General features: G+C 44.2%; 1 protein-coding gene across 1 annotated transcript in view; it reads right to left on the bottom strand.

Annotated features, from left to right (window-relative positions):
- LOC149743874 (uncharacterized) overlaps positions 1-10,670 on the bottom strand; it is a 119,431-nt gene extending 108,761 nt beyond the window's left edge. The window contains exons 1-3 of the mRNA XM_089906096.1: positions 10,593-10,670; positions 8,723-9,233; positions 2,033-2,123 (exon numbers count right to left, since the gene is read on the bottom strand). Of these exons, the coding sequence (XP_089762222.1) occupies positions 2,033-2,123; positions 8,723-9,233; positions 10,593-10,670 (680 nt within the window). The remainder of the gene's footprint in view (positions 1-2,032; positions 2,124-8,722; positions 9,234-10,592) is intronic.
- Positions 10,671-21,923: the final 11,253 nt, after the last annotated feature.

Raw genomic sequence — 21,923 nt, 5'->3', positions numbered from 1 at the left:
AGAGCTAGAAATCTATTTAGATGGTTTTCCTTATAAGAAAGCACTTTCTGTATAACTTTTAATGTACTATTGATGAGAACAATTCAACAAAATTCAAATAAATACCTGCAGATGTCCTACAAGAAGAAGAGAACAGAGTTAGATGTGACAGGGGATAACTGGACTTCAGGATGAGTAAGACCCTATACTTGACCTCAATAAATTAACATGAAATACAGTGGATGAGTCACGTACAGAATGTCAGAATTCTAAAAGGCCAAGCTAAGTACCAAAAGGAACATGTGGGGACTCTTAAGAAGGAAATAAAATATTGGTTAGTTGATTACGAAAAGGCAGAAGGGAGTAGGTTCCCTTTGGCTGCTCTTTGAAGAGATCACTTCCTTTCCCCCCTAGTCCTGAGGCTAGGGTGGCATGGGCAATAGAGGAATGTGGGGACTGAGAATCATTTCTACTCTCACCAGAGTGGCTGGAAGCAGATTTTCTTACCAGGATGTAGTAGTATGCTAATATTTAAGGGTTCTTGAGGTCAGAGAGAAGGGTTTGAATACTCCGGCTCCATCTCTTGCTGTGGGTCAAGTTTCTTACCTTTCCAACACCTCAGCGTCTTTACCTGAAAACTGGGGATGATGATAATGTCTCCCACCTGAGTGGAGTGTGAGAACTACATGATATAGTGCATACACAGGGCTAAATTTGGTGCCTGGCAAACAGAAAGTGCTCAGTACGGCAGGCGAGTGTAGTGACAATAAAGGCAAAGATGACGGGGGTAGTGCCGGTGTTGCTTCTGCCCCCAGAACAGGCTCTGACTGGGAGAGAGTTAAAGCACCTTTGGGTTCATGGGGGTTTATATATAAGCAACGGTTGATCAATGTGAGCTGGTTGTCCAAATGATTATGTGCAATCTAAGAAAAAAATGGGCCTCGGATCTGCTCAGCTACTTAATAATATTAGCAGCGGTAGTAGTCAAAGAAGCTAAATTTTATTAAGTGTTTATATGCCAAACAACGTGCTGAACGTTTTAAAAGGATTTACTCACTTATTACAACGAGGCTATACACTAGGTTCTGATAATGTTATTCGTCTCTTTCAGATGTTGAATGAGCCTCAGACGGGTTACAAAAGCACCTAAGATCCCGTTGTCAGTACATGATGGAAATGAGTTCAAATCCAGCCTGTCTGACTTGTTCTTAATCACTAAGGTATGAAATTAAGCATGTTGCCCTTTGCCTGATTCTCCTTCTGAGGCCTGAATATTTCACTTAGCTCTCTGAGTGCAGAAGAGAGAAAATTCTCTCTCCTTGACCCAACTTGGCATCAATATCCAACTCCCCTTCTCAAAATGGGTTGCTTCAACGAGCAGCAATGAATGCCGGGGTCATGGACCAGTCACCTTGATGACTAAGAGTCAGACACTAGGGAAAGAAAATGCTCTGTGACAAACCTACCCTTGTACAGAAACAAGACAGAAATGGGGGAACAGGGCAGAAGATAATGGAATAAGGCATAGGAAAAATAGCACCTGGCATCGTGATAGTAATAATAATAATAGTAGTAGTAGTAATAGTAATAATAATAGACTTTACTATGCTCTAGGCATTGTATTAAGTGCTTGGTGTAAGTGACTTCATTTTAACATTGAAAACAAGTCTATGGGGATGAAATATTATTAACATCATTTTATAGGCAGGAGTATTGAGGTTCAGGTAATCAGGTAAATTGCCCAAGCTCATATGGTTAGCAAGTGGAAAGCAGAGATTGGAACCAGCACCTACACTCCTAACCATTATGCTATAACCATTATGCTGAAGACATAAGAATTCCAATGGTCTTTCCCCATAACCCACTCCTGCACTCCAGACTTAAATACTCCAAGATCAAGAGAGAGCAAGCTTGGAGCTGCCACTCTTCAGTGAGTGTCAATCATTTCAAAACAGTGTATTTGCTAACAAGATGCAGTTCTTGTGATAATCTTCTCAACCAGGTATCAAGAAACAGGAAGCAAAGATTCAAGTAACAGTATGTTCCTACTTACGAGGAAGGTGGGACAGCATAGTTGACACTGGGCTTAACTGTTCTGGAAAACGTGGTTCCAGTAGGCATACACGCTGGTACATTTTCCCCACCTACCAAATACAAAAGAATTATTTCATTTCCATGTTGCTCTTCAAAGTTCCACCTCATTCGTGCCTGTCATTCATCCTCTGGCCTCTTCCTGTCTCCATTTCTGTACAGAAAGGTGCTGAGTCTCTGCTCTCGGATACAAAAAGGGTGTGTTAGGAGAGGGAGCCATGGTACCTCAATGTCTTTTTTTTTTTTAATCTTAATTCTATTATGCCAACTCCACTGAACTTAATTAGAGTGAATACAGAATTACACAATTACCCTCTGTTCTATTCTTCAGATGTTATATTTTGATAAAATTTACGACATGCTGCTCTCCCCTTGAACACCAGATGAACACTAGAAATGGATGTGTGTTGACATAAAATCTGTTATAATTACAATTCAAGTATAGCTTACATAATGATAGTGTTAACATAAAATTATAGATGTGTAGAGACAACGTGGTCATGCATTTTTTAGTATAAGTACATGCTTAGACCAATATCTGTTAGCGGAATGAAGATGGAAGAGAATTTTGGTTAAGCCACAAAGGCTGTTTAAGGACTTGCAGATAGCTAAGGGGAACTCAAAGACCAGTAAGATAGTATTTCCCCTGCATTCAATTGCAAATTCAATTGCAAAGTGAAGGGAAGATGTGTAATTTCCCCTAAGGAAATTACAAGTATTTCCCCTGCCATGTTTTCAATTGCAAAGTGAAGGGAAGATGTGTAATTTCCCCTATGGAAATTACAAGACAAGTACATTTTTTCCCTTGAATACCTGGGTAAATGCTTAAATTCTAATGTATATCAGTGATGCAAATTTTCAACTGAGTTTGATAAATCATAAAATAATAATTATACATATATGTATACAAAACTGCATGGAACTAGACAGTTCAGAATTACTTCTAATTAAAGAGGTACCCTATGGCAACTAACTTAAACCTTACAAAATATGGTTCCAAGTACCCTATCAGAGTGAAAAGTAGGAGACGGAAAGGTTTATTGTAAATGTTTGTAGTCATGGTGTCTTAACTAAAACTACTGTGTCACAAATACTATTAAAATAATTGTGACATTTTATTCACTTTTACTGCAAACAACAAAACAAACTATAGGTATTTTTTCATTTCAGGTCATTATTTTAGCTAACAGTTATTCAATGTTTTGAGAAGACAGAGTGCTAACTGCATGACTTCATTTTATCTTTAAAATAGCGCTTCCATGTAATTACTCTTAATATCTCCATTGTATTAAAGTGTATCTCTAGTTCAGACCTTTCTTCAGAACTGCAGACTTGTGTATCCAACTGTGTACTCAGCATCTCTGCTTGGACGTCACGAAAACATCTCAAATCTTATACCTCCAAAACTGGTCTTTAATCCCCCAAACATGCTCTACCCCAAACTTTTTCCATCTTGGGTGACAGTAACCACACCTTTCCAGTTTCCCAGGCCCTAAATCTCGAATTCACCCTTGACTCCCTCTTCCTTTCCATTCTTGCATTCAATCTACCACGAAATGCTGTCACAGCCTTCCCAATGTGCCACTTCTGAGAATTACCAGCCACTAGCAGCCTGGTGCAGGCCACCAGCATAGACCTCGAGGATCCTGTAGTTGCCTCCCGAGATTCTCCCTGAGTCCACTCTCTCCCCACATCCTCAAGGCCACAGATAGAGTTATGCTTTTCAAACAAGAGACAGTTCATACCACACCTCGGCTAAAATCCTGCCCCTGGCTGCCTACATTTAGAGTAAAAGACACAATGCATGTGATGGCCTCCCAGGACTTACCCAATCCAACCCATCACATATCCGACCTCCAGCCCTCCTGCTGTCTCTTCCTCCCCACTGACTAAGTCAGCCAGGGTGGCCTCCTTGATATTCCTCCAAGCTGCCCGGCATATTTCTGCCGTAGAGTTTTGGGACTGGTTATTCTTGCTCCCAGGGAGTGGTCTCCCCATCATACATTCTGACAACTCCCTCACTTCAAGTCTTTGCTCAAATGTCAACTTATAAAATCCACCCTGACTACCCTATTTAAAATCGGAACCTACCTGTACACTCCTCCAGCACTCCCAACCCAAGCCTCTTCAGTGAGCTTCACATCCTTTTCCTTACCCCGTAGCGCCCGTCAACTTGTGACAAAGCACAGAATTTATTTATAACATCCGTTTCCACACGAGAGTGTAAGGAGGGAGAAAGCATGCAAGAAGGAGCACGCAGGCAAAGGCTCTTGTCTGATTTATTCATTGATATGTCCAAGCATAGAGAACAGGAAGATGCTTGATAAATAGTCCTGAAAAAGATACAGATGAGGAAACTAGTAGTGAAGCTCAGAAAGTTTAAGTAACTTCCTCAAGGTTCTAGAGCTAGAAGAGGGTCACAGTAGAATTCACACCTGGGGATGTCTAACTTCAAATCTCTTAGCCTCTCTGCTATCTTTTTTTTTTTCTTCTTTGTGGTACGCGGGCCTCTCACTGTTGCAGCCTCTCCCGTTGCGGAGCACAGGCTCCGGACGCGCAGGCTCAGCAGCCATGGCTCACAGGCCCAGCCGCTCCGCAGCATGTGGGATCTTCCCGGATCGGGTCACAAACTCTCAACCACTGCGCCACCAGGGAAGCCCCTCTCTGCTATCTTAAGTCCATGCAATTCAGGATTTGTTTTAATCAGTGCCATGGAAATTCTCACTCCACTGAATAGGATCACTAAAGTGTTCTCTGTCTAGATTTATATATATATTTTCCATTTAAACAAAGGAAACAGAAGAGGGGAATTCATCATGGGTTATTGCGGTAGTTTTACAGCAATTTTAGCAATAATGACATTTAAGTAATAGTGATATTTAACGATAGCATAATAATAATAAAATAATAGCTCTTAAATGTATTGAAGACGAATCGCATGCTAAACTCGGTGCTAAAATATATCCATGTATATTTTGTGCAAAATCCTTATGAATATTCTATCAGATGAGCTTTATGTGTAACTCCACCAGGCATACTTCTCTTATTCCGCTTTCAAAGATAAGGAAATTGATGAGAAGTGTGGTAACCGTTTGATCAAGATGAGACTGGTAATAAGTTGTGAGTATGAATTTAAATTCAGGTCTAACTCCAGAATTTGATTCTCAATCCATACATGAAAATTCTGATAATTCCTTTGATAAGGGTATGTTCTCTCCTGGAAAACATCCCCCATTATGTCTGCCTGTGCTCATACCTTCAGAACACAGTCAACTTTGAAACATGATAAAAATGTTTAAATAGTGTGCTTTAATAAATGGAAATATCTTCATCTAAACAATAACACAAAAAGGCAGGCTGAGCCCTTTGAAGTGGCTTCGCTGCTATCTTCCATCCAGAACAAGAGAAGGAATCAACAGCTGCAGAGTAAAGAAAGCATGAAACCCAGAGATGGAGGATTCTGTAAATGACCAATTACAAGACTATTAAGCCACACTTCCATAGCAAGAGGCAAAATATTCCATTAAACTGAAAATTTTTCTACCGCTAACTCCAAGGCCCACACAAACATTAATGTTGCATTTATTAGGATGTATTTCCTGTGCTCTATCAACTTGACTTTCAGCAACTGTATTAATACAGTCCTTTCGCTTTGCACATATATCTGAATGATGGATTCCATTACTGGAGTTTTGTAGAAAGAGTGGAGTGAATGAAGTAAAGTTTGGGAAGAGCCATCATAATCCATAATGATGGGCACTGAATCAGGACAAGAAGAAACCTCTCTTCTCATTTATTTGAATGAAAATTCTACTATATATTTATTGCCTCTGTACAGGGCCATCTGTTGAATAGTGGAAAACAAGCATCTTTCATTTGGAGGTAGGATTTGTGTGCTCAAGTTTCTATGGGCCTGCAGAATTAATCTTGTTTTAGAAATGAAATAAAATGTAATTTCTTACTGTAAGTAGATGTGGTTAAGCAACTGGCAACTTTGATGTCTTTAAATCACTGCAGTTTCAGGGTAGGCAAATCTATAATTATTTCAAGCACTTCTTTATTGGTGCAACAATTGAGCAGTGTACATAGTGGTCAACAACCTGGGCATTGTCAGACGACTCTAAGTTTGAATCTAGACTTTGCCACTCACCAGCTATGTGACTTTCAGCTATGAGAATCACTTTCTTCAGCTTTGCAGTGTGGATTATTATATGCCCTTTGCAGAACTACTGTAAGAACTAAATGCATATGGGCACAGTGGCTCATAGTAAGGGCTCAAATTAGTACTGTGGTCACTACTAGTAGTATTGAAAAGAAATTAGAACTTCTATTCTCATAAAGTGGGATATGTGTCCCTTTATCATTGTAATTTCGTATCATTTTACTTTTGACCTTATAATTTAATAGCTTGATCCAAGAAACATTTAGCAGTAAATATAATTGAAAGAAGATTACCTGTCAAACATGAAATACTGTAGCATCAAGTGTGCTGGCACAATACTCTTCTCAGATAATTAACCTGTAAAAATATGTTATTGTCTTCTTTTTAATTAAGCACATTGAACATATATATTTACTGTGCCAATTGGCGAAAGGTCCATTAATTAATCAGTCTAACTATGTGTTGCATAAACGTCTTCTAAACATAATCGTATATGTATTTTATTTGTTGGGAAAATGTGTTTGAGATTGTTCTTTTCTGCCTATTTAAAGTAAAAGAGGGTGAGAAGTAGAGTTAGGCTTAATGTACTTTGTACTCCATTATGCCATGAAAATGCTTCTGTGCCCTGGAGACAACAACAAAAGATTTGCTTTAATGACAAGAATCAAGTATGTTCTAAAGCTTCCAGGTAGGAGGCATATAGGTTGCAGTTTATATCACAAGTCTTTGCTCTCTCTCTCAACTGCGTCTAGATGGGAAAGATGTGGTCACAAATGCTTCAAGGTGATACAGTAAATGTTGGAAAAGAGGGGCGTAGGAGGCAGAGTTTTGAGTATCTCAAACCTGAGCTAGAAGGATTTTATTTAAAGAAAATAGCGGATATTATTTTTCACTTAAGGAATGCCACTCAGCAAACCTGACATTAATGTAGGAAATTAGCTCTTTTAGCTATGATGCTTTCAAATGCACATTACTGAAAACAAATTCAAAATAGTCAAAGGAAATTTAAAAACAAAAACCAAACAACAACAACCACCTCAACAAACAAGTACTAGAAATTCAGGGATGCAGCCATATTCAGATACAGTTGGATCTGCAAGTTCCAGAGTATCAGCAGGGTTCCAGCTCTCTCTCCATCGCTCAGCCCTGCTTACCTCTGCAAGACTTTATTTTACAGAAAGTCTCTTCTTGTGCTGGATGGTCACTGGGAGTCCCAGAGTCATATCTCCCCAGCTTAGAAATTCCAGAGAGAAAAGACAATTCTTCCATTTTTCTCTGAGAGAAAAGTCCTGGGGAGGAGTCTGATAGAGCCCATGAGCCAATCACCTGCTTTACTGGAGTTCAGTCCCTGGGCGACTCATCCCCGGGGCCCGTGAGGAGGCAGGATGGCATTATCTGGCAGTTCTCCAAGAAAAGCCTGCTGTTTTTGTAAGATGAAAGGGGAGAGGACATGGATAATGAAACCTGTATCTGCTTCTGTAAAATCCACAGAATCTTACTCCCTGCCCTGTGTCGATGACCATGCAGTAAGCTGACCCAGGAGGTCATTTTGCCCACAACAGTCTTTATATATATGACTAAGGAACACACTGGTAAAAGAATATGGAAGAAAGTCTGAGTATGACAAGTCAGCTAGACTGGTATTAACTAAAAAAGCTGTGTGAAAATATCCTGAAAAAGTTGCCCCCAACTCACTCAAAGTCCAAAGTTGGAGCTGGAAATACAATGTCATGGAGTTTGGATAAGAACAGGTTTTCTCCAAGCTGAACTATGACACAGAGATTAGAGACTTCTAGAAACTATACTTTTTCAAAGAAAAAACATCACACGAGAAAAATGAGGCCTAGAAAAATTAAATGACTTAAGCTAATTAATGGCAGGACTGAGACTAGAGTATACTTTGTGTAATTGGCTATGGTCTTTTTGTTTGTTTGTTTGTTATCACTTCAGAACGAGACAAACTTAAAGAAAGGAAACACAACCAAAACTCAGTGGTTGGAAAAGAGACGGATGTGAACGCCATCTTGTTTCTTACGTATAAAAAGTTACCCCTCACAGTGTTTTGGAGGAGAAAACGCTGGCTCTTCCCAACGTTGGTTACATACACAAAGATTCCAAAGACAAGACAAGTGCTTTGCAAACAAAGTAACTAGAACCAGCTCAGGCTTCCCCGCGCCAGGTCCTCCGTTCCACGGTCAGAACCACCAACTGTATCCCCCCGGGTAACAAGGTGATTCAGAAAAGCTGGCGCCTTCAGAGAAGGGAGAAAACTTAGCCGGGAAGAGAGTCAGGAGGAAACTTGCTCAGCTTCTTGCTGGGGTCTGAAACGATTCCAATAGAGGCCTTAAACCCCTCAGGTTTCCCCAATCAAGCACCCTCGCCTCCAACCTGGGCCACCCCAGATCTGACTATCAGACGACAGAAGTCTGCGGACGCACGGAGAGCTGACCACCCCACGAGAGGGACCTACGCGCGGCCGCGCCCACTCACCTGCCGCTCCGCGGGAGACGGGAGACCTGCCCGGGGTCCAAGTCCTGGGCGTGGCAGACTCGCCCCTCTCCGGGCCCGACTCCAGCTCACCTCGGCGCCGCCCGCCTGGGCGCCGCCATCTTGACCACAAAGGGGGCCTCGCGCCGGAGGCCCCTGAGCGGGCGCCCTGAGCGGAGCCGGAGCGCCGGGGAGGCCCAGGTCGGCGCCCTACGTCCCCCGCGCGCTCGCGCCCCGTCCACGAGCGACGAGAGTCCCGCACGCAGCGCCCGACCCAGGCTTCCGCGGAACCGGCGCCCCGCGCAGCCCGCACCGCGGCTAAGGCGGCGCCGAGGGCGGCCCGGGCGGAAGAGCGGGCGCGGGGCACGCGCTCGGTAACCTGGCAACGCGGCGCAACCCGGCGTCTTCGGCGAACCCCAGCCCTCCACCGCGAGGAAGCACGGACCCCCGCACCCGCCGCCCAGCCCGCGCCGCCCCTCGGTTGCTCCGCCCGCCGCTGCCCGCTGGCTATGGTCTTTTAAATCCATGATACAACGTCTATATGTAACAAATCTGTTAAACCCTAAATGTTTATGATATTCAAGTAATCCATTATCTGAATTATTCTTGAAGATAAAACATCCAAAGACTTCTTAATTGTATGGGTATACATACATAAAATACACGTGGAGGTAACTTCAAATACAGTATGTGCCTGTCTCTATTCCTTCTCTCTCCGCTCTTCTAAAAAATGCCCCTTTAAAAATTGCTCACTCACCATCTATTAGGTAAATTTGCTGAAACACAGTAAATGTGGAGACAGAAATTGTTATAGAGACTATTCCAAATGGCACTGACACCTGTATTTATGAAATTTTTAAAAGGGTAAGTTAGAGTTGTTTTTTTTTAAAAAAAAAAATCCCACTATAGTAACACCACATCATCCTAGGTGCCCAGTTCTATCCAATTACATAAGATGGAGAAAGAGAGAGAGATAGAAACAGAGAGAGGGAGAGAGAGGAGAAAGAGAAAGAAGAAAGGAAGAAAACCAACTACTTATGTATAAAATGTTGCTCCGAAAGTTTGAGATTATACTCAAGCATCAATGAACAGAAAGAAAACACTTACAAATTTACAAATGTATTTCATTTATGGTATGAGGGACACAGGTTTAGATTTGCAACACGCTCCCACAAGGGTCAAATTGACCACTTTTTTCTATCTAGTTGCTCTTGAGAGAACAAAACAATTGAAACAGATGCCATTCAATTCCAAGTCTATAGCTTAGACCATGTCACTGCACATGAAATATTGTTCATTCAGAGTCAGCACATAGCAAGAGTAATTTATACTCTCAGAGTATTTGCTCTCAAGTCAATAGCAGAGAAGCCTTGACTAAAAACGTTCCCATTACTTTCCATTGTAATATATCTTACTTATAGCCCATGAAACAGTGGTCAGGGGAGATTTATTCTTTGGACACCATATTATATAATCTCTCCACTTTAAGCCATCCCCCACTCGGCGATTATTTTTTAAATATGCTACTCGTAGTCAATATTAATTTACATTTAATCTTTCTTAGCATTATGAGTATTATTTTGTACAGGCTCAGAAACAAATCTCCCGAAATTCCTCCCTGATGCTCCCTTCAGGCTGAAAATGCATTGCAGTGTGGCTGCAGTGACTTAATTCTAGTTGGCAGAGCCCTGGCCACACACTAATTTCATTAGCCTCAAACTCCTGGATTTGAAAGATCCACTGAATATGATTCCTGTCCTCTGACACGTCACTTACTAACCAATTCAGTGTGCATACAGAGGAGAGAAAGGACTTGCTCAGCTCTGGCCCACCGGCAGGCAGATGAGAATTCCCAGTCAGAGACACTGTTTACATCTGAGTGGTCATTCTTGCCCGGGTCCTCATTTTCAGGAAGGAACTTCAATCCAGGCTTTGCCGGCAGCTGCAGCATTTGTTACATCCATTACTAGCCCCTTCTTCCTTCCTGCCCCCCAGTGCTTAGCATCCCCCATTTCAGTCACTAAGTCTTCCTTCCCCCAGCCTAGAAGCTTACCTCACCATAACTTTTTATCTCAAATGATAGGTTTGGCACATTCCCCACAGCAACCCACAGGGACTGGGGAAAAGAAAACTCAGATCTCTGGAGAGCTAAGAATTCAACCATTTAGAGAAGTTTCTTTTATACAGGACCGTCTTCATTGAGCTGAACCCTGCAATCCCAGAGAAGATTCACCTACCCGTTCTTTTCCTCTTTCCCTAAAGTGACTGTGTCTTTGAACAATGGGTCTGTGTTCCACTATTCTCTCTATTCATTTTGCAGGTTTACAGAGGCTGGGAAACTGGGGACTGGACTTACATGCCAGGAGCTTCTAAGATCACACGCAAAAATAAGGCTGCGGGAAGAGATTGTTGGAATCTATCTCTGTATATTTGAACATGGGCAGTGGTTAACCAGGATGCTCACACCAAGCTTATATCCAGCTTGCAGCACAAGCTACAAGTTGGTGCATCCCTCCTACTACCAGCCTCTTCTCAATAAATGCAGGTGAAAACTGGGGGCTCTTTTCCCTCAGCTGTTCAATCCAACATGAATAGCTGCAATTTGCAAATTAGAGGAAAATGACAGAGTTTTCTCTGAATGGTTTTGGTCCCAACCCACACTGCTAATGCTGGCATTCAGTTCCTTTCCTTCCCAGCCCAGGGAACGGGGGAACTAAGCATAAGGCAAGCGTTCTCTTTTCTTGCAAGTGCCTCAGATCCACACACCAGAGAAGGAATCAGCTCCCCCTGGAATCTTTTTCAGCAAACACAATCCTTCAGCCTAGTCTGCAAGCTCTCTCTTGACTTTAAGATTTCACTCTTTTTTCGACAGGCAGGCCCATCTGCAAGCTCCCAAGCTCCAAGTGAAGGCACCAAAATAATTTTTAAAATGTCAAACAGCAAATGTGCCTTCAACCCCCAGAGCTCCAGTAAAAACACGGTGAGTTGCGCCTGTGGTTCTCAGGTGACTTCTGGCCTCATCCTCCCTGCAGCGCTGCCTCCTCAGGTTCTCTAGGTTAAGCTCAGAGGTAAAGGAAGTGCTTCTGGGTTTTGCTTACAACAACCCAGGCTCTTCCTGAAAGCATTACCTCAAAGTGAAGGCTGCCCAGAAGCACTTTTGGCCTTGCAAACATCTAGAGGTGGCATACTCAACAGGTGCTAGGGATGCTCAGAGGCTCAGAGGGGCCATACCAGGCTGCAGCTTTAGACAGACACCCCTCCTTCTGGCACAAACACAAACTTCATACCCCTGGGTGCTGATGTAGTGACAGCTTGAATCTCACAAGGAGTCCCCTCCAGAAACCCAACATGCTTCAGGAAAGGCACTTGAGAGGGAGCCAACTTTTTAGCTACGGGGAGCATAAGGGTCAGCCAGAACATCTGGAGAAGGGACTAACTGAGCTTGGGTCCTACCAGGCAGGGAGAGAGCTGTGCATTAGGAAAGGATCACTTCAAGACAGAGATGAACGAAAAACTTGGAGATAGGGGTAGAGAAGGAAAAGAGAGGCAGAAATTGAAAGGGAGAACATAAAAACAGAGAGACAAAAAAAAAAAAAAAGCAGGGAGAAAGAGACACAAGGAGAGAGACACACAGGAAGAAAGACAGAGAAACAAGAGAACCCATAGTCACGCATACCCTGAAACTCAATTTCTTCATCCAGAAGCCATCCATCTATACCCAGGGCGGCACAGGAGCCGTGGGGCCGAGGCTGCGGGAGCAGGCGGTGAGAGAGCACTGCAGCACCGCCCACGGCTCAGCTGGCTCGATCCGCCGACCTCGCATCTTCCGCCGTTGCCCGCCTGCACCCGGAGCTAGAGGACCGCCCGGCCTTGCTCAGCGCACCCTACTGCCTCCCTCCAGGCGCCTTCTTGTCTGGCTCTGAAAATCGCCCTCAAAACCCAGGACTGGGGTTGGGGGCTGCGTTAGGGAGGTCGTGGGAAAGGATGGGCACAGGGTGGGTGCAGAAAAAGCGACTGTGTTTCGCAGTTAGCATGAGCTCACCTCCGGGCTCTGAGCTGGCAGGAGTAGAAAGCTGATCGCCCGGCTCCTGCCAGTGGCCGGATCGCAAAGGCAGTTTAGACGGTGCAAACAACTGCCCAGAGCAAATCACCTGGGGGCACGTCTGCGGGTGGCTTCTCCCCGCTTGAGGACAGTCCCCACGCCTTCCGCCCCATGCCCTCGCAGAGACAGGTTACAGGTCGGGAAATCCAACCCGAGCGAAATGGGCAATTCACGTCCAAATGTAGGTGAAGAACTAGCCTTCGGTTTAAGAACTGCCTCCCTAAGCTCTTCTCGAAATTTTCCAAGGGAGCTGCAGCTTGTCGGGCGGCTTGGGGCAGGGAAGCTGGGGAGTTGAGAAATGCCTAGTTGCTAGGCGTCTTCTCATCTTTCATATTCCTTGCGCCTAAGTGGCTCTCATAGGAGTCCGGCACTTTTACCAGCCTGTTTTGGAACCATATTTCGCTCTAATGCAAACCCATTTAAATCATCCCCTTGTTTTTCGGAGACTGTTTCTTGTCAATGGGGCCATAAATCCAGAAAGTCAAGCCGGATGGAGTGGAGCGCGGACAGGGGAGAGGTGGAAGGGAAATGAATCAAACAGGGAAAGTACCTCCTCGGGTGAGGTGGGAGGGATTCGGCAGGATCTCCAGGGTGGAAATGAGCGAAGGCTGACCAGACCCCGCACCCCTGGAGTCCAAGCCAGCCTTCAGGATAAAGAGCGCGGGGAGCTACGGCGCGCTCTGCCCCGGAGGGAGGGCCCCCCTACCTGGAAAAGCCTCAGGATGTTGGCTACCATGATGGAGACCGAACTCCCCGAAGCCCCAATCACTCCAACTACTTTCTCGGGCTTGACGAAAACCGGAGGCTCGCCGTTGGTGCAGCGCACTTCGGAGGTGTCCTTCTGGATGAGCGCCTGGACGAAAGTGAGCGACTGTTCGAGCGCATAAGTGTCCCTGGAACAAGTGTCCAGGATCCGCGCTCCCAGCGTCACGTTGGGCAGCAGGTTGGGATCGCTGTTGATCTGGTCCAGGGCGTAGAGCATCGCTTCCAGCCTGTGGATCCCGTTCTCCCTCTTGATGTCGCCACAGGGCACTCCGCTGGGACCCTTCGCGTGCACCGTGAACAGCCCCCCGAGGGTGACGTCCCCCTCGATCCGAATGGAGTGCGGGGCGTACATCTCCTGGCCGCGCGCCGCCGCCGCCAGCGCGCACAGAAGCACCTCCAGCGCGCAGCAGGGAAACTTCATCAAAGTCAGGGCGCGGAGCAGCTTCCCCAGCTGGACCATGCTGCTCCCGCGGCTGCGGTGGTGGCGGCGGCACTCGAGGGGACGGTGGCGGGCTCGCCGGAGTCCTGGCCCCTTGGGGTGAGCTCCTCCGGGGAAGCCCAGGGTCTCCTGCGGGCGAGGAGGGTGGGGCACCCGGGGAAGGGCAGCCGGCGAGGGTGGGGGGCCCCGCGGCGCCTGCCAGCTTAGGGCGCCGTGCGCTCTTGGGTTCCCCGGCCAGCGCGCCGCGCTCAAGCTCGCGCTCGGTGGCTTGCAGCTCGAGCTCTCCAACAGCCCAGCACTGGGGAGAGAGCGAGGATGGCTATCGCTTTAAATGCGCGTTCGGCCCCCCCTCCTCCTCTGCCCACTCCCTCCCACCCTCGCTCGCTCTCAGGCTCTCCCCACCCTTCCCAGCGCCCACCCTTCCCACGGTTTTGCATCATCACGCAGGGAGGGGCTGCGTGCTGAGGTAAAGGGGGAGGGAAAGGGTGGGCGGCTGTGTAGGGGGGTAGTAACTCCGATTGGGAGTTTCGAGGTCCCCAGGGAATCTGGGGATTGCAGGTCGCAGTCGAAGGCTGAGCTCCTGCTTCGGTCTCACTGTAGAAGCCGCTCGCTCGCCCGCCTGCACCCACACGGACATTCTAGGCACAGGGTGGCATCAGCCCCGGACAGGGCGGTTCTAGCTGGGGCTGACTGCTTCCAACCCTGAGGTCCGGAGCCGGGGCTGTCAGCGCCGGCAGAATGCGAGGTAGTCGAAGGTGATGCCGCCAAGCATGAAGGGTAGTAGGGAGACCCCAGTCTCTACTGCTAATTCGTCTGTGCCAGTTTTTCCTAAGAAAAACACACATACACACAGGAGCCTGATCTATGACCTAAAGAACCTTTACGCAGAGACTTCTCCGGGGCCAGGCACAGGGCTAGCCTGTAGGGAAAGACGCCAACAAGAAATGCTGGGAATGGAAATGCATCTTTGGTCTTCAGGGGTTACTGTGGCCGGAGCCGTATGAAGTAACCCTGGTCTCCAGTAAATCTGTGGCGGATTCGCTCCTTTTCTTCCTTTCATCGCAAGAGATGGAACAACTGAGAACTCTGCAGAGCGCACTTTCTTCTCTGGCGCTGACAGGTGTAAGGCTCCCTCCTACCCATTTCCAGAGATGCTTTTGGGCTGATGTCAGGTTTCCTCGGGCAGGAAATAGCAAGAAAGAGGTGACAGTAGGAGGAGCAGACAGAAATCTCCCCATCGATCCAGTGATCCATTCTTTTTTTTTTTTTTTCTGGCTGAAGATTTGGGGGGGGTTGGGGAGTGGAATCAGGATGCCAGAGCAGGTTGTAGTGCAGTTAGGAAGCTGTTTTTCAAAGGTGTCCCCTCCTGCAGGTCCAGCCCAAACTTGGCCCATTAAAGCAACAAGTGGCCCTAGTTCCTACACAAGGAAGGGCAATGTATCTGCCCTTGGTGCCCACGTGTACTGCTTATGGTGGTCTCTACTCTTGCTGAGCCTTTCTGTTGGAGTGCAGCGAAACTGTCTTATACAGAATTGAGGGCGCAGAGAAAACCAAAACAAGACTATACTTTCTGTTGTAATGTTAGTGTACTAAAGAAAAATGTCCTTGCACATAAACAAAACAACACACACACACACACACCTAAAACGTCAGAAGTTGGGAAGTTGGTTGTCTCTTCCACCAACCACCTGTATGACCTTGGCACTTCTGTTCCTGTGCCTGAGTTTTACTTTGCCCATCTGTAAAATGATGAAATTGAATTGAATGTTTTACAGGTTAACTTTTAACTTTCAAATCCTCTGTTGAAATAGGCCATGCACCTTTGGCCATGGTGTTCTTTTTAGACCAATATCCTTTGTTGCTTTATGTGTAGGGCACCCGTTTTTTGATACCCAAACAACACTTCAAACATTTCCTGGTACAGAGGATTTTTTTTTTTTTCTTGTTGACCACCCATTTATCTTCCTTCTAGGGAGAGTCCAGTCCATCATTTTCTTTTCAGACATGCCCCTCCTCCAGGTTTCAATACTTAAGGTTTGAGGAGGAAAAAAACCTTCTGGCTACAGTGTTCAAGGAAGGGAATAGAGGCTAACAAGAGCTAGGCAGGGCTAATCCCTGGACTTCTGCTGGAGTAACGAGGTTGATGACATAGGCTTACCACTGTCCAATAGACAATCCGTGCCGGAGTTAAAAGAAAAAGGAGCCTCCTTCCTCTAAATGCTTTATGTATATCTTTTGGACAATGTTACACTATTTGATTTTGTAAACACATACCATTTTACTGCCATCTTCAAGAAAAGTGATGTAAAAGCTATGCGAAGCTACCCCTGTATACAATGTGATCATCCATCACTCATAGATGTGATGCCCTGCTATATAAGTGCACACCTCGTGCAACCTTATGCTGTGATGCGCCCGCCCCTTCCAGCCAGCCCTGGAGCTGCGAGCGTATAAGCCCGCAGCTGTGCCAGAAGCTCCCACATAAACAGGGAAATATTTGAATCCCATAATGAGAGATACCAGAGAGGAGAAAAGGCAGAGAGAAGAAGGGGTGGGGAAGAGAGAAAGGGACCTGGTTAAAACATGTGAACTCCTGGATCCACATGTGCCTGAAAGATTGCCTCTTTTTTTTCAATTATATAGTATTTTATTTCTGTTGTTTGAAGTCAAAATATCCTCTTGTAACTCACCTATTCTGCTATTCAATACATTGGATCAAAAAGGCTGGAACAAGTGAAATAGATATCCTGTTAAGGCAGCATTAGCTAATTTGGAAAGGGGGAAAGAAGCAAAGCAATAGAAAGGCATCCTTGGGAACACAAATACTGTGATCCTAGTATTTAGGCATCAGTACCTCAGGCTATATTTGATAGAGACTGTATCCTTATTTAGTTTTTAATTTAAGGCTGTTTAGTAGGCACTTGGTGCCAAAAAATATATTTGAAGAGCTGTGTTACAAGTAATAACACTTGATTTTTCACCTGCCCACGTGAAGATCTATGTTCTCCTCTTCCATTTCCAGGTCACAGCTTGCAATTGCTCAACAAATAGTTCTTTGTTGACTGTTGAATGTTGCCTTATTCTGTGTTCTCTCTTTGCTCTACTCATTCTCCCCAAACATCTGGCAGCAATCGTTATCTTCTTTTTGTTGCAGTCATCTGTGTGCATATTTTATTTCCCTTGCTAAGCTGGAAGATCCTTGAGGGTAAGCGGCTAGGTATTATTTATCTTTTTACCTCGGACAATGTTCAGAATGGTGTTTTGTACCTAAGAAGCACTCATGTGTTGAATGAATCAGAAATGGTTTGCCATTCCCCACTGCCTTTATCTCACAATAACAGAAACATAAAGTGGGCAGAGCAGAAACGACGGCAAATAAATTGTCCTCTTAGTCACAGAATGCAGTTTCTAGAACTTAAAGAATAATTAGTAGATTTTGAAATAATTTTGTTTTACAAAAATTTCATAAGATTGAAATACTCTAACCTTAAAGCTCTCGATCAACTCTAAAGGAAGGCTTTAATTGGCTCTTCCTGAGTCAAGTGTTTATTCCTGGGCCGATAACTGGGGCCATTGTCATAATAGAAAGTGTGATTTATTACCAGAGAAAGAGGAAAGTGACGCTGGGCTTGCAAGATATTTATATCTTCAGCCAGAGTGCATAGGATCTGGAACTTAATCGGTGACGCAGTATTTGTTTGAGATTATATGAATGAAAAATCTTTGTGTAAGAGTGATTAATCTAAAACTTGGCCAGTCATTGTCCTAGTGTCATATTAAATTGCAGGAGAATCTAGTTTTAGGCACAAAGATCATAAATATAAAATGTGTTCCCAGGCTTGGTTCTGTGTAGTCAGTAATCTGTACTCAGCCACTCATTAATAAAACTGAAAGTTAAGGACTCAGTCCTAACTTATATGCTTAGCATTGTATTTTGTTAACAATCTCAGTTTTATTTTCTTTATTCTCCCCTGTCCATCATCTTCTGCAGAAAATAATGTCTCCACTTTCAATTCCCTGTCTATTTAAATCCAATTTGTAATTTATAAAGTTGTCCTCCTTAAGGGCTGCTGCTTCTGCCACAGTAATGTACTCTGGCCATTATTATACGCTTCCATCTTTCATGTAGGTCTCCATCCATAGGTTTTGTTTTCATAGCTTTTTTTTTTTTTGGCGGTACGCGGGCCTCTCACTGTTGTGGCCTCTCCCGACGCGGAGCACAGGCTCCGGACGCGCAGGCTCAGCGGCCATGGCTCACGGGCCCAGCCGCTCCGCGGCATGTGGGATCTACCCGGACCGGGGCACAAACCCGTGTCCCCTGCATTGGCAGGGGGACTTTCAACCACTGCGCCACCACGGAAGCACTATACTTATGATTTTATATTTGCTTATTTACTTTTGTCTCCCCCCTCAGCTCAAGAGAGACTATATTCATCTGTGTTAATCACTGCTGTGTTTCCTGAACATGCCTATAAATCATACTGAAGAATGGTGCCTGAAATTTGGTAAGGGATCCATCAATTTTCTTGGCTGGATGAAGAAATGTGTTCATAAATTAATGAACAGATCTTCGGGGCTTCTGACTTGAGGACTAATGGGAAGAGGATGGCAAGTGGTTGGGACAGGGTACTGCAAGAAGTAGTATGTGGAGTACTCTGATAGCTATCCTAACAGATAAGATTGTGTTCATTTAAGTAGTTTTAATGAGAGAGCTGGGAACTAGGGACACACAGCATTAAGGTTTTTATAATGCATTCTGTAGAGTTCTTTTTAAGTCTGTACAAATATCATTGAAAATATATGCATACATATACACCGCTGTTACTTTACTTAGTGCTTTACAAGAGCCCCTCAAGGAAGGGATAGTAGCAACTATCAGTATCCTTCCTTTATGATGAGCTTAATTTATTCAAAGTTACATCATAATTTATTTGTAACTGTGAAACTAGACTTAGTTATTGAATAGACCCTCCCTAGAAACGTATGACATTAATAAAACCAACAAAACTTTGTTCAGTTTCCAATGATAGACACACTACAGACTCAATTATGGGCCATCCAGTTTAATGAAGGGAAGAAGTGATTGAACAAATATAGAGCAAACAGAATATGAAGTTTTATCCTCCATTAATATTAGTAACGGATAGTGTGGGCTCCAGTGCCTTCAAGATAGCTTGAGACCATCATCTCTGTGTCATGGGCAGGGGGATGTTCAGCCAGGATGTCTTTCACTGTCACTGAGAAAAATTTCCATAATATATAATGATACCTACTGAAACTGATATGGGGCATTTGGGTAATTAGGAATCCATTAGCATATTTTTCCGGAAGCCTTGACTACAAAGTGAAGATAGTAGATTTGGACACTTTCAGCCATGAAGAAGTTGTTTGGATATTCATCTTTATGCCTAATGAAATAAGCTTATTTCATCTCTGCAGCTTCCCATATACCATTTTCCTACCTCTGTTTTATGTTTGGAAAGACTTTTAGAAATTGAAAGTCAAGTTAAAAAGTGAGTGACAACTTAAATGATATATGGAATATTCTGCTGACTTACAAGAGCATGCAGAATTAAATATGACCCAGTTCAAATGTTTATTTTAACGTGTCTGTTGAGGTGGAGTTTTCAAGGTGCCAGAAAATGAGAATTCACCTTCCAGTGTGTGTTACCAGTTCTGTTCATTGCACAGAATCATCTTCATAAAACATACGGTTTGCTATGTACCTGGTATATATCTCAATTAGTTTGAAGAATTTCTCAGATACCTCTTAATATGTAGTGCTCCAATTCCAATCTCGCCATGTCCTGTACCAGTGACACAGCACACAGGAGTTTTATTTCTCTTTATTTCTCTGGGTTGTTCAGAACCCAATGAAAGAACGATGGAATGGGATCAAAGAGATCAGGGTTCTTGTCCCAGATTTACCATAAAATAATTGTGTCCTCTTGGGAAAATTATAGTCATTCTAGGTCCCTTTTCTTTACTTTGACAGAGCTGCACTAGATGACCCCAAATAATATAGCACTCTTTCAGTAGTAGCTTAGATGTCATTGGTATTCTGAAACAAATGAAGACAATGACACATGGAGCTGTGCAACATCTCTGTAACTCTGTTGTCTTAGAGTTGCCTCCATTTTACAGATGATAAGATGACTGTGCATAGAAGTAGATGTTCGGAACCAGCGGTTCCAAAGTAAGTGGAGGTCAACCACAAATTTCCTTCCTTCCTGAAGCTCACTTAGCCAAAACATAGGCTTCTGAATAGTAAGCTGTAAAGCATATTATCAGTACATTTAAAAAGAAGCTATTCTTCTAGGATTTCCAATTAATAGCAGGAGGTTTTGAAATTCTTAAAAGATCATCTAATTTTGTGAGATTTACAGCTCTATTTTCCTGTCAAGCAAGTTGTATTAGTGCCAGACAGTCATCTGAGCTTCTGGATGCTTCTCTGAACCTCTTGAAGTTTTCTTCTTGCTATCTGAAATTCATGCCAGATAAGCCTTTTTCTAGAGCGTATGTACAGACTTGTGTATTTTTATATAGGAAAGCGATGCAGTGAGTCAAGTCGGGGGTTAAGCCCTCATTCTCAGAGTGGTATTGAGCTCCTGGTGAAATATAATTATCATTTCCTCAGAATCGAAAAGCAGTTATCTCAGGTGTATAATCCCATTAACTATTTATACATTTACGTATGATACATGTATTCATTGTACCTACGAGGTGTGTTCTCTTTGGGAAGTACAAAGCTCTTAGAGACATAGGTTGTTCATTTTTTTGTTTTCCCACAAATACTGTGACCCTTTGAGCAGGAAGGTCTATATTTTACTAACATCTAGAACCAGCAGTTAACACGGTGTCTAAGATGTAGTCAATAAATATGAATTAGATAAATGAACACATTTTTATGTAAGGGCCAGGACATGGACAAATAGAAATTTTTCATTTTCAGTCACAAAGCAACAACAGACATAATAATGCTACAGACAACAAGTGCTACGGTCATTCAAAGAAGGCATAGAATAGATAGAAGGATCTCCTCTGTGGCACAGGGAACTATACTCAATATTTTGTAATAACATCTGTATGGGGCACCTGCTCCACACCAGGCCCTATGACAGGTGCTTACATACTTTCCCTCTCCCCCATCCTATGGGGAAAGTACTCTGCTATAGATTTAACATTTGCCTTCCCCAAAATTCATATGTTGAAATCCTAACCCCCAAAGTGATGGTATCAGGAGGTGTGGCATTTGGGAGGTGATAAGGTCATGAGGGTAGAGCCCTCATGAACAAAATTAGTGCCCTCATAAACGAGACCCCACAGAGGTCCCTCGACTTTTCTGCCATGGGAGGTTACAGAGAAAACACGCCAGCTGTGACCCAGGTAGAGCATACTCACCGGACTGTGAATTTGCTCGCACCCTGACCTTAGACTTCCAACCTCCAGAACTATGAGAAATAAATTTCTGTTGTTCATAAGCTACCCAGGCTCTGGTATTTTGTTATAGCAGCCCAAATGGATTACGATAACCTCTGTCCTTAGGTTTCAGACCCAGAAACTCAACTTTGTAGAGGTTACGAGGACCCTAAAACCACTCAACCAGGCAGAGGCAGATTTGAAATTTAAGTCTCCAATTCCACATGTAAGTCTATCAGACCCTGTCTCCAGACATGATGTCATGAACAAGAGCTAATGCAACAAAGAGTTTACATGCAGCAAAACAATTAGCAAACAAAGTAAGAATATAGTAGACCGACTGTTTTTGTCACCCAATAGCCATTCACCACTCTTCCAGTTGAACAGAAGCCATGCCCCGTGGGCACATTCAGCCCTGCTGTTTTCACTTCCCAGATTTGAGGGGTAGGAAGTTATTATCCCTCCTGGCCATCAGCACC

The sequence above is a fragment of the Delphinapterus leucas genome, unplaced genomic scaffold (genome assembly GCF_059928025.1).
Source record: "Delphinapterus leucas isolate spDelLeu-1000000601 "Yukka" unplaced genomic scaffold, BTC_Dleu_Yukka2 spDelLeu_asBTCV2_sq62, whole genome shotgun sequence".
NCBI lineage: Eukaryota > Metazoa > Chordata > Mammalia > Artiodactyla > Monodontidae > Delphinapterus > Delphinapterus leucas.
This window is presented reverse-complemented; position numbering and strand designations above follow the sequence as displayed.